Source organism: Leucoraja erinacea, chromosome 16 (assembly GCF_028641065.1).
Source record: "Leucoraja erinacea ecotype New England chromosome 16, Leri_hhj_1, whole genome shotgun sequence".
Lineage (NCBI taxonomy): Eukaryota > Metazoa > Chordata > Chondrichthyes > Rajiformes > Rajidae > Leucoraja > Leucoraja erinaceus.
Genome location: NC_073392.1, coordinates 45,322,997 through 45,336,483, shown reverse-complemented (window position 1 = coordinate 45,336,483; position 13,487 = coordinate 45,322,997). Strand labels below are relative to the sequence as shown.

Below are 13,487 nucleotides of genomic sequence, written 5' to 3'. Positions count from 1 at the left end.
CAGTGATTTTTTTGAATTCTCTACCACGTTAAGCTGTGAAGTTTTAGTCTTTCAGTTCATTAAAAACAGACATCATTTGATTTTTTGATATTAAATGAATCAAGGGATATGGGGAAAGTGCATTAAAATAGCATTGTGCTCGGTCAGTTGTGATTTTAATAAATGACAGGACAGGTTTGAAGGACCAAGATGCCTACCCCAACCAGCCACATGAACACCATTGTTAATGGTCTGGGCAAAGGCTGGATATCCTGTGACAAATAACTCACATCATGACAATCTAAGGCCTTTCTACTATATAAAACATACAAGGAAGAAGTTTGGGGAAAACACTCTACTTGCCTAGTTGAGTAGAGCAACATCAACCCTCATGAGGTTCAATCTCATCCTGGACAAAGCAGCTCATTTCACTGGCACCCTAACCATTCATTCTTTTATTTGCAATGCACAACGGCGGCTGTGTATATCTACACTCGCCAACGCTACTCTAAAAGCACTTACCAAATTTGTGAAATACAGTAGGTACAGACTATGCCTGCATTATATAGATAACTGACTTACAGAAATTGCAACAAATAAACAAGCTTCCATAAAGTCCGACATAGGTATACACATATATTCCTACAAACAGCAGAATTAGTTCCACTTGTTCTTTCCACTTGTTCTTTTTTATCAGTCTTCCACGGTATTGTAATGCCATCCATTACATTACTGTGGAAGTAATTTTTGTGTATTTTATGAAATACGGACAAAATTGAGTTGCGGATGCAACCCTGGAAATATCAAGATGCTTTCCCGTTCCTGCTCGCCAGTCCTGGAGGACCTGGCGATCTCATGCTGCCCATTCTACCTTCCCCGGGAGTTCAGCTCAGTGATCGTCACAGCCGTCTACATTCCACCGCAGGCGGACACCGACGTGGCACTATCAGCCCTACACGATGTGCTATGTCGACATCAAAACAAGTACCCGGATGCAGCTATGGTGGTGGCTGGAGAATTTAATTAATCAAATCTCAAGAAGGTCATGCAGGACTTCTACCAACACATCACGTGTGCCACCAGGGGGGAGAGAACATTGGACCACTGCTATACGCCGTTCAGGAAGGGCTACAAGGCCGTTTCACTCCCTCCCCTAGGAAAATCTGACCACGCTGCCATTTCCTGCTGCCGGAGTATAAACAGAGCATAGTTCGGGAAGCGATAGAGACGAGGGACGTAAAGCGGTGGTCCGAGCAGTCAGAGGCCATGCTGCAAGATGCACTGAGCGATGTCGACTGGAATATGTTCCAAGCAAGTTCCAGTGACGTCAGTGAGTTTGCAGAAGCAGTCACGGACTTCATCGCAACAATAACCGACAACATCGTCCCCACGGTAAGGGTAAGCACCTTTCCGAACCAAAAACCCTGGGTGGACAGGTCCATTCGTGTGGCTTTGAATGCTCGCACCGCTGCCTACAACTCGGGCTTGGTATCAGGAAACATGGACGTCTACAAGGTAGAGTCCTACCGACTGCGAAGGGCGGTGAAGGACGCAAAAAGGAGGTACAGGGACAAGATGGAGTCACAGATGGAGCAGCAGGACACCAGACACCTGTGGCAGGGGCTATGGACTGTAACCAACTACCGGAGCACCCCACACTCATCCGCAAGTGCCAGCACCTCCCTAGCTGATGACCTGAACTCCTTTTACGCTCGTTTCGAGATGGGCAACACCACCCCAGGTCTGCCGACTATCGACAATACCGCCAGCGGGCTGGCTAACGAAGCTGAAGGGAGGAATGTGCACACATTCTCGCTGTCCGAGCACGACTTGAGGAGGGCTCTGACACGGGTGAACACGAGGAAAGCTGCAGGCCCCAATGGCATCTCGGGGTGAGTACTCAAGTCCTGTGCTACGCAGCTAGCTCCGGTGCTCACTACAATATTCAACCTCTCTCTCGACAAGTCCGTGGACCCTGCCTGCTTCAAAAAATCCATTATTGTACCGGTACCAAAAAATGGCTCCCCAGCCTGTCTGAATGACTACCGTCCGGTGGCCCTTACCTCGGTAGTCATGAAATGCTTTGAGAGGCTGGTGAAGAAACACATCTGCGCCTTCCTCCCTCGCAACATGGACCCGTTACAGTTCGCATACAGTTCGTGGAACAGATCCACGGACGATGCGGTCTCCCAGGTTTTGCACACCGCTCTCTCCCATCTGGACAGCCAGAAGGGGGGGCTACGTGAGGATGCTGTTCATAGACTTCAGTTCAGCCTTCAACACGATAGTCCCCACCAGACTGGCCGAGAAGCTGCTGGAATTGGGGCTCAACACCTCCCTGGGTCCTGGACTTTCTCACCGCCAGGCCCCAGGTAGTCAAGATGGGAGGGAATACATCGAAGTCCCTCACCCTGAGCACAGGATCGCCCCAGGGTTAGGTCCTCAGCCCCCTATTGTACTCCCTGTACACACATGACTGTGTGGCTAGGTTCAGCTCCAACTCAATAATCAAGTTTGCTGATGACACTGTGGTGGTGGGCCTGATCTCAGACAATGATGAGAAGGCCTACCGGGAGGAGGTGGCTGATCTAGCACTCTGGTGTCAGGACAACAGCCTCCTCTTGAACATCAAAAAAACTAAGGAGCTGATCGTGGACTTTAGGAGGGCACATCATCCGAGGATGTACACTCCATTGAGGATAAATGGGGGTCCTGTGGATAGGGTGAGCTGTTTTACATATCTGGGATTCCACATCTCTGAGGATATGACATGGACATCACACACCGCAGCACTCGTGAGTAAGGCAAGGCAGCGCCTTTACCACCTCAGGCAATTGAGGAAATTCAGAGTGTCTCCGAGGATCCTCCAGTGCTTCTACTCAGCGGCTGTGGAAAGCATCTTGTCCAGAAATATTACCATCTGGTTTGGGAATTGCTCTGCCCAGGACAAGAAGGCTCTGCAGAGTGTAGTGCGTTCAGCCGAACGTACTATGGGAACTTCACTCACCCCCCTGCAGGAACTATACATCAGGAGATGCAACTCCAGAGCCAATAAAATCATGGGAGACCCCTTCCACCGCTGTAACGGACTGTTCCAGCTGCTACGGTCAGGCAAACACCTCCGTTGCCATGCTGTGAGAACGGAGAGGTTGAGAAGGAGTTTCTTCCCAGAGACCATTCGGACTGTAAACTCCTATCTCACCAGGGTCTAACTTTACTGAACCTTTTTCCTTCCGCCCACAATATTTAATATGTTAAAGAATATGTGATTCTGTTTGTAGTTTGTTTGGTTGTTTGTTTGTTTGTCTTTTTGCACAAAGTCCGCGAGCATTGCCACTTTTCATTTCACTGCACATCTGATATGTGCATGTGACGAATAAACTTGACTTGACTTGGATGTCTGTAAAAATCAAAACTATTCCCTACTCAACAATATAGTATGTATATGTATATGTATATAGAAATCCATTGGCACACCACCACCTGCTGCTTTCTTTCTAATTTGCACACAATTCTGACTTGGAAATACATTGCCGATCATTCATCATTGCTGAATATAAGTCCTGGAACTCCGCAACATACAACACCATTGGAGTATCTTCACCAGATGGATCACAAACATTTCAGAACGTGACTTGCCATAAACTTCTCAAGGTCAATTAGGGATGGGCAATAAGTGGTGGTATTGCCTATGATGCATAGGTCTTAATTCAAAAGTTCTAATGTTTTTTAATGTAAGCAATGCTTTTTACATGCTATTTTGGACATCAGACATGACCAGAGTACAGAAAAGTTTAAAAAAGTAAAGAGAGTTACATTTCATTATGAGTGCGAGACATTCCCGAATGAAGGAAAACAAATTTGCTCTTTTGAAGTGTGGTCACTGCTGTGATGCAGCAAATTTAAGCAAATTTAGGTTGCAATTTTAACGTGGTAAGGACCGTGCAATGAATCCAATGCTAAGTCAGGTTTTTAACTGAGCTGTGAATTTCCCTGCAGCAATGTTTGGGCACAAAAGGTGGATGGATGCCTGAGGTGGATCATTCCATATGAATCATTTCAAAATCATTTGGAATAATTCATTTCAGGCATCCACCTTCTGTGCCCAAACAATCCATGCCAAAGAGTGAGGACATGACAATACAGATGATGTAGTTAGAGTTCCAATATTGTATACATATGTAATTTGTGTAAATTCAAAGCTGTTTTTGAATGACTATGATAGAAATTATAGAAATTGTGCTTGTATTGAGTTTATTATTGTCACGTTTTACATATTTTGCGTGCTATCCAGGCAAATCATACCATACATGAGTACATTAAGTAGAGCAGTATCACAAAGATCCTCTAGCAAAGCAGACACACACTCATGATGTGCTACATTTATGGACAGGTGGCATTTTAATTCATGAAAATAAAATGAAAAGCAGTTGCAAAAAAACTGCTGGAGGAACTGCAGTTTCCTTGGAGGGAAATGGATAGATGACATTTCAAGTCTGGACCTTTCTCAAGACTGGTTCTGACCCAAAACATAATTTGTCCTCCCATCATGAAGAAGGGTCCCGCACTAAGATGTTGTCTGCCCATATACTGTACCTCCATGGATGTTGCCTGACACGCTAAGTTGCACCAGCAGTTTGTTTTTTATTTAAGGTTCCAGTATCTTGTGTCTTTGACAATACAGATGATGTAGTTAGAGTTCCAATATTGTATACATATGTAATTTGTGTAAATTCAAAGCTCTGTTTTTGAATGACTATGATAGAAATTATAGAAATTGTGCTTGTATTGAGTTTATTATTGTCACGTTTTACGAGAAGCAGTGAGAAACATTATTTTGCGTGCTATCCAGGCAAATCATACCATACATGAGTACATTAAGTAGAGAAAATGAATGGAATGCAGAATATAGTGTTACAACTACAGAGAAAGTGTATTTTAAACAATATGCAAGGACCACAATGGGGTAGACTGCTTGCTGTATCAAACATAGTAGTGTTAGTGAACTACAAACTGGCTAATGTCCATTTATATGCTGTGGACAGCCAGCAGAAGCAGCAGGCAAGACATACGAGACAACCATAACTGACTTCAATTAAAAATTCAATGTTAGTTGTAGCAGATAGTTGTAAGTTTCATTGCGAAAGATAGCTCAACTAGCCCCTAGAGCTCTATCTAACTCTCCATCCAGTGACTTGGCCTCCCTCCACTGCCCTATATGGCAGGGAATTCCATAAATTCACAACTCTCTGGGTGAAAAAGTTTTTTCTCATCCCAGTCTTAAATGACCTCCCCTTTATTCTAAGACTGTGGCCCCTGGTTCTGGACTCGTCCAACACTGGGAACATTTTTCCTGCATCTAGCTTGTCCAGTCTTTTTATAATTTTATATGTTTCTATAAGAACCCCCCTCATTCTTCTAAACTCCAGTAAACGCCTAGTCTTTTCAATCTTTCCTCATAAGAGAGTCCCCCCCATCCCAGGGATCAATCTCGTGAACCTACATAATGGTTGCTTCAATCACAATGTTTCTATGTTTCTATATAGTCATCATAGAGTTGTACAGCATTGAAACGGGCCTTTCATCCACTAATGACATCTGCCTGCATTAATTCCATATCCCTTTTCACATTGCTCACCCAAGTACCTGTCCAGATGTTTCTTAAATGTTGTTATTGTTTCTGCCTCCACCACCATCCCTGGCAGCCCATTCTAGATACCAACATGTATGCAGAAACAAAAACACCCCTCAGTTCCCCTTTAAACCTTCTCTTTCTCACTTTAAACCTATGCCTCTCAAATTTTAGACAGCCCTACCATGTGGAACAGGATTTGACTATCTACCATATCTATACTTTTCACGTTTTACACACCTCTATCACCTTCTTTTGATCAACGGAAAACAGACCCAGCCTTTTCAATCTCTCCTTATAACTCAAGCCCTCCAATCAGGCAACATCCTCGTGAATATTTCCGCACCTTCTCTAGCCTAGTCACATCTCTCCTCTTGTGTGGTGACCAGAAGTGCACACAATATTCCAAGTGCAGCCTTGTAACATTATGTCTCGACTCTTGTACTCTGAGCTTGCCATACTCCTTCAACCCTTATCTACCTGTGTTGCCACTTTCAGGAAACTATTTACTTGTACCACTCTGTTCAGGCCTCTGTTCTGCAACAATCTCCAGGGCCCTGCCATTCAATGTGTTTGTCCTGCCCTGGTCCATTTTTCACTTGGCTCAATTAAATTTCATTTGTCATTCCATTGACAATTTACTTGGTTAATCAAAATCCTATTGTAACCTTAGACAACCTTCTTTACAGTCCACTCTACCACCAATGCCTGATATATGCTTCCTTCTTTTTCCTGTGCAGTCTCTCAATATCCCTTGTCAACCAAGGTTTTCTTATCTTGCCAGTCTTACTTTTCACGCTAATAGGATCATACTGGCCCGGAATTTAGGAAGCTGGTGTCTGACTCTTTTCCTTCATTGCAAATTGACTTGCTGATAGGCATGTAAGGAAGCGATACTGTGGTAATGGTTGCCTTGCTTCCCACGTCTCCATTCTCTTTTTTGTAATATCAAAGCAAACATATTCTCACTGAACAATCCGCATCACAAAAGAAAATCAATGTCGTAATCAAAGCTGTGGAAATCAACGTAAAATATATGACAATAAGCAAAATCCCTATTTATGTAAGATAACATCAACAGATAAAATAACTCCTAAAATGAAATACACGGGGGATGCAATACAGCAGCATGCATTGTCATGGATATATATATAAATACATTGTTTGGTGTAGAAATGAAGAGAATTTGGATGAAGAGGACATAGAAACATAGAAAATAGGTGCAGGATAATGAAGTAGATTTTCAAAGTCTACAGAGAGATTTATGCCAGTTGGAAGAGTGGGCTGAAAAATGGAAGTTGGAGTTTAATGCTGATAAGTGTGAGGTGCTACATCTTGGCAGGACAAATCAAAATAGGACGTACATGGTAAATAGTAGGGAATTGAAGAATGCAGGTGAACAGAGGGATCTGGGAATAACTGTGCACAGTTCCCTGAAAGTGGAATCTCATGTAGATAGGGTGGTAAAGAAAGCTTTTGGTGTGCTGGCCTTTATAAATCAGAGTATTGAGTATAGAAGTTGGGATGTAATGTTAAAATTGTACAAGGCATTGGTGAGGCCAATTTTGGAGTATGGTGTACAATTTTGGTCGCCTAATTATAGGAAGGATGTCAACAAAATAGAGAGAGTACAGAAGAGATTTACTAGAATGTTGCCTGGGTTTCAGCAACTAAGTTACGGAGAGAGGTTGAACAAGTTGGGGCTTTATTCTTTGGAGCGCAGAAGGTTAAGGGGGGACTTGATAGAGGTCTTTAAAATGATGAGAGGGATAGACAGAGTGGACGTGGATAAGCTTTTCCCACTGAGAGTAGGGAAGATTCAAACAAGGGGACATGACTTGAGAATTAAGGGACAGAAGTTTAGGGGTAACATGAGGGAGAACTTCTTTACTCAGAGAGTGGTGGCTGTGTGGAATGAGCTTCCAGTGGAAGTGGTGGAGGCAGGTTCGATTTTTTCATATAAAACTAAATTGGGTAGTTATATGGACGGGGAAGGTATGGAGGGTTATGGTCTGAACGCAGGTGTATGGGACTAGGGGAGAATACGTGTTCGGCACGGACTAGAAGGGTCGAGATGGCCTGTTTCCGTGCTGTAATTGTTATATGGTTATATGGAGTAGGCCATTCGGCCCTTCGAGCCTGCACCACCATTCAATATGATCATGGTTGATCATCCAACTCAGTATCCTGTACCTGCCTTCACTCCATACCCCCTGATCCCTCTAGCCACAAGGGCCACATCTAACTACCTTTTAAATATAGCCAATGAACTGGCCTCAACTACCTTCTGGGGCAGAGAATTCCAGAGATTCACCACTCTCTGTGTGACGGCTATAGATTTCACAATTTCTGAAAGAACATAAAAATAACTAGCAGACTTTGTTTAGGTGCAAGTCTTATATTCCCATGTACATTTGAGAAGATCAAATGTAACAAATGAATTGTATTTGTTTGCAAATCCAAATCAAGTACAAATTGGACAGTAATTAGAAAAAAAACCTCAGTCCTCAGAGGCCCAAGTCCTCTGCATATCAATTCCTGACAGACCTGTACAGCTGAGTGTTGAAACTGTTTCCCCTAAACAGTACACCATGAGGAAAAAAAGGAACGCTGCCTATATCAAATGAAATCTTGTGCAACTGCATCCATAGAGAATTTCCACTTTCCGCAGAGACTGCACCCTCTTCAATCATTCCTTTTTCCTCAGAGACCACTACCTCTTGGTTCACTCATCCATTCCCATGCAAATCACCCCTCTCCCCATGAACTTTACAACCCTACAAAACCATACAAACTTTGAATTTTCACCCAATTTTAATATCTGTCCCTGTCCTCTTACACCATATCCTTCCGCCCATATCCCTTCCTCCTTCGCCTCTTATCTCACAGCTTTCTGTCTTTTTCCCATCTCTTGTCTTTGTCCACCCATCTGCCAATCAAAAGCCTCCCTCCCATGTATCTTTTTCCGCCCTCACCTCTCTGTGCTTCACCTGGATCCCAACCCTAATATCACACATGTTCCCATTTCCCTCAATATCTGTCCCTGTCCTCTTACACCATATCCTTCCACCCAAATCCCTTCCTCTTCGCCTCTTATCTCACAGCTTTCTGTCTTTTTCCCATCTCTGGTCTTTGTCCACCCATCTGCCAATCAAAAGCCTCCCTTCCATGTATCTATCTGTCACTTTGTTCCGCCCTCACCTCTCTACCAGCTTTCTCCCCCTGCTACAATCAGTCAGAAGAAAGATCCCAACCCTAAATATCACTTAGCCATGTTCTCAAGAGATGCTTGTGACCCACTGACCGTGGGTCGTTTTGGGTCAACTCCAACATGGCCGGTTTTCGGAGCTTTTCTTTATGTACTTACTTTTTTGTAAGCCAGCATCTCCAGTTCCTTGTGTCTTCAGAAAGAGTTATTTGTCACAATATATGAATGTTGATCAAGCTGATCTACAAAGGCAGGATAGGAGGCAGCAATGCCACCAAAAATTTGGGTTGCAACAAAAGCTGCATTTTTACTACGCTCGAGATGCAATTACATTTTTTTTCTTTTTTGGTACACTCAACTGAGTTTCATATGTAGCGCTAATCACACTTTTCTCGCTTTTTGAAGCACAATCACAGATGGTGGTTGCTTGCTACACAGGCTCTCATGCAGATGGGGAAATCCACAGGGAGAAGGTACATCTAAAAATGACTACCAGATGCTTTTTATTTAAGTGCAAGTGAAAAATGAAGGTTGCAAGTCGGGACTTCCTGACCTAATTTGTCAGTACATTTTCAGTAAATCTCATGCATGTTCATGCAATAAATTACATCTGCATTTGGATGAATTGTGGCAGGAAGCGCCTGGTCCAATTTCCTTTTGGCCAGAACAACCACCAGAATTGGGTGAAAACAATGCTATACTGCATGAATTTGTCATAAAATATATAAATCCTTTTCTTCTTAATCCAATTTTATGCAATGTCATCCACTCTCCAGTGCATCTATATCAAAATTATCACCTCAGCAGTAATGCAAAAGCATTTTTTTAAATATTGCCACTTACCCAAGTGCTGTTGGGATGCTTAACATCTCTCTAATGTTCCATATGTTTGAAGTCATTTCTGCAATATTTGCTGGAAAAGAATAAAACGAAATAAATGTTCCTGTTTTAAAACTAAATGCTCGTGTACATCAATTACGCCAGTTAAGTGGATTTAAATCATTTATGCATCAAGTGAAAGAAACAGTAACAATGAATGCTCACATTTTAACATTTCATGTCAGCTCTGAAAAATATTATGACTTCATATTCAAGTTTAGATCAATGTTATTAAGGCCTGTGGCAATGCATCCACCCTAAGGCCACTCCGATCCCTGCACCGGCAGACAGGCCAAGGGGAGCCAACAAGCAAGTGTCTAGTTGCCGGAAAACACTGACATCCCGGACAGCACGGCGGACCGAGCTGAAGCCACAGCCACAGGAGCAAGAGCTGCCATCAAGTTGCCAGGATTGGATCAACTCACCTGCACCTCATCAACTCGTCTCCTTAAACATCAAGGCAGTTCCAATCAGGAGCGAGAGAGGGGAAACTGGAGCACTCCCACTAGCTGTGCCTCTCTTTGTGCTTTGAAGCAACGTTGAGCTGCCGGGAGCAGCTGGAGACTGCCAGTGCCTCCTCACCAGCCACAGATGATGAGGAACTGTGTCCCCTCATGGACTTGGAACCATAGCTAAATGTCCCTTTTTAAAAAAATCTGTAAATAAGCCTGCTTTTGCACTCCTGTGTGGCAGCTACTGACAGTGACAATGTCAAAACTGAAGTACTACATCGTTTGGCATCACTCCAGGAGAGGTTGAGGCACAGCAGTTTCACAGTGGATTTACTACCCGAATGGACGTCCCTGATATGACCTGGCCCAACTAAAGAGACTTGCCACTCGCTGGCTCCAGCCTCACTGACATACATCAGTGGACCACGGCTTGATGGAGCACTATCTATGGAGCCTGCTGGTGGAGGACCAATATATAATGGCACAACAAGCTTCTCGGACATAAGTACTGAGTAAGCCCAAGCTATACAAGCCACACTCAGCGTCCTTAGATTGGTGACATACCCTACTCACCCTGGAGCGAGGCCTAGCCCAGACCCAACCGGCAACAACACGCACCACTAACAACATCTGGCTACCAGAAAACACGGGCATCCTGGACTGAGCTGAGGCCACAGCCAGAGGAGCAACAGGTCCATCCAATTAGCCAGGATTGGATTAACTCGCCTCCACTTGTCAGTGTTTTCATTGTCGATCTGGTGTCTTTCCTGAAGCCACACATCTTTGTTTATGGGGTAGACACAAAATGCTGGAGTAACTCAGAGAGTGAGACAGCATCTCTGGAGAGATGTTATGAGCGACGTTTCGGGTCGAGACCCTTCTTCAGACTGATGTCAGAGGAGGGGATCTTTGTTTCTGGGTATGTGGTCCTAACAAATTGTAAACCCACAGATGCAATATTCCTTGTTAAGAAAGAATTGACAGAAGGTAGATTAAAGGTCAGATAGACTGCTACGCAATATGGGATTACCCATTATTAAGAAGTAAGAAAAAAAGCATTAAAAAAAATCATAGTTCAACAGAATCAATAAAAACAGTCAGTTGCTTGGATTATTCAAATATGACTTTATAAAAATGATATGTAAGTTGTCTGCATCTCATATCACAGATCCAAATAGGTCTAAAGGATTATTCATCCTAACCAGTAAGATGCATATTAGAAAATGCAAGGTTGCAGAGTTATTTGAATTCAATAACCAGCTTATTTTTCTCCATCTGTCAAAGCTTTTGTCGGAATGGGCCAAATCCATGAACATGGGAGAAACTAAAGAGCTCTATCCTATGTTTGAATACATGTTTCAGTTGGTTTTCTATATTTTATGCTGATGGCATTAGCAGATTGTAGTATAGCAATTATGCACCAATTAGTCAAAAATAAGTGTTACCTTTGTAGCTTCTATAATTTCTCAAGGGAGAGAAGAGGTATAATATAAAATGAGTGAACGCAGAAAGGGACGAATGACCAGAAATTACAAAAGAGGTTTCAGAAAACATTCAAGGCACATCTCTGGAAAAACTGAATATTTCAGGCAAATGATCTTTCAAACAAATTTTTAAAAGTCCACTGATATTAAACATTACCAGGAGGAAAATAATATAGCAGAAACTAAAAGTTTATTTTTTTCATTTGCCTGGAAAGATGACATGGGAAGTACATTCTATTAGTTTAGATTAGTTCAGAGACACAGCATGGAAACAGGCCCTTCAGCCTGCTGAGTCCACACCTGATCAACCATTTACACTAGTTCTATGTTATCCCACTTTTGCATCCACTCCCTATACATCTGAAGAAGGGTTTTGGCCCGAAATGGTGCCTATTTCCTTCGCTCCATAGATGCTACCTCACCGGCTGAGTTTCTCCAGCACTTTTGTCTTCCTTAGATTTTCCAGCATCTGCAGTTCCTTCTTGAACCCTATATATTTGGGGAAATTCACAGTCAAATTAACCTACAAACCTTAGGAATATGGGAAGAAACCGCAGTAGTTCGAGGAAACACTCAGGATTTCAGTCACAGGGAGAATGTGCAAACTCCACACAGAGAGCATCCAAGGTTACGATCGAACCCGAGTTTCCTGCACTACCAGTTGCATGAAATGCTTCAGAATGCCTAAAAAAGAAAGATGTGCATGCTGATGATAATATACTGGTAATGCCAGAAATTGCCGAGGTCTTTTAATGTACAGTGCATTCAGAAAGTATTCAGACCCCTTCACTTTTTCCACATTTTGTTATGTTACAGCGTTATTTTAAAATGGATTAAATTCTTTTTTTTATCATCAGTTTTACACACAATACCACAGAACGAGGAAGTGAAAACAGGTGTTTAGAAATGTTTGCAAAGTAATTAAAAAGAAATAACTGAAAATCACATTTACATAAGTATTCAGACCCTTTGCTATGACACTCAAAATTGATCTTAGGTTCATCCTGTTTCCATTGATTATCCTTGAGATGTTTCTATAATTTGATTGGAGTCCACCAGTGGTAAATTAAATAGATTGAACAAGATTTGGAAAGACACACACCTGTCTATATATGATCCCACAGTTGACAGTGCATGTTAGAGCAAAAACCAAGCCATGAAGACGACAGAATTGTCCGTAGACCTCCGAGACAGGATTGTGTGCCCTTCCCCCTCCCTCATGGTGGTCCCCCCATGCCATGTCATCCTTTATTCTTTCCTTCTGCAGCGGCGTCTTCACTTCCACGTGTCCGTCCTCGTTCGTCGGTCGACACCATCATCGACTGCCGCACCGGCCTCTCCATTAATGCTGCCGGGTCCTCTCCGGATGCGTCTGTGACACGAACCCAGGCCTCAGCCATGGCCTCTGCAGACCCAGGCACCGATGAATGCGGGTTTCGTCGATCCACGTGGCTCCACGACAAACCCGTGAGGCTCCGACTTGCGAGGCTCCACCTCCGACCCGTGAAGTTCCAGCCTGCGAGGCACCGTCCTCAGCTTCTCAGCGGCAACCCCGGAAGGCGTCATTGGATTTTGGTTTTGGACTCTAGGAACTTACCACTTTCCTGCCTGCAACTCACTTGTGACTCACTAAGACCCGATCCTACATTTGAACTTTACTTTGGTTCACTTTACTTTAGTACAGCGCGGAAACAAGCCCTTCGGCCCATTAAGTACACGCCAACAGCAATCACCCCATACACTAACACTATCCTACAAACTAGGGACAATTTACAATTTTACCAAAGATAATTAACCTACAAACCTGTACATCTCTGGAGTGTGGGAGGAAACTGGAGCACCCAGAGAAAACC

The 13,487-nt window shown here is 43.3% G+C and overlaps 1 protein-coding gene across 2 annotated transcripts in view; it reads right to left on the bottom strand.

Annotated features, from left to right (window-relative positions):
* The window catches only part of LOC129704903 (interactor of HORMAD1 protein 1), a 28,896-nt gene extending 16,508 nt beyond the window's left edge, over positions 1–12,388 (bottom strand). Inside the window, exons 1-2 of one of the 2 annotated variants that reach the window (XM_055648315.1) lie at positions 12,166–12,388; positions 9,663–9,732 (exon numbers count right to left, since the gene is read on the bottom strand). In XM_055648315.1, the coding sequence (XP_055504290.1) occupies positions 9,663–9,718 (56 nt within the window). In that variant the 5' untranslated portion in view covers positions 9,719–9,732; positions 12,166–12,388. Of the gene's footprint in view, positions 1–9,662; positions 10,806–12,165 lie in introns of those variants that run through there. The other variant, XM_055648314.1, reaches the window with a different exon arrangement.
* Positions 12,389–13,487: the final 1,099 nt, after the last annotated feature.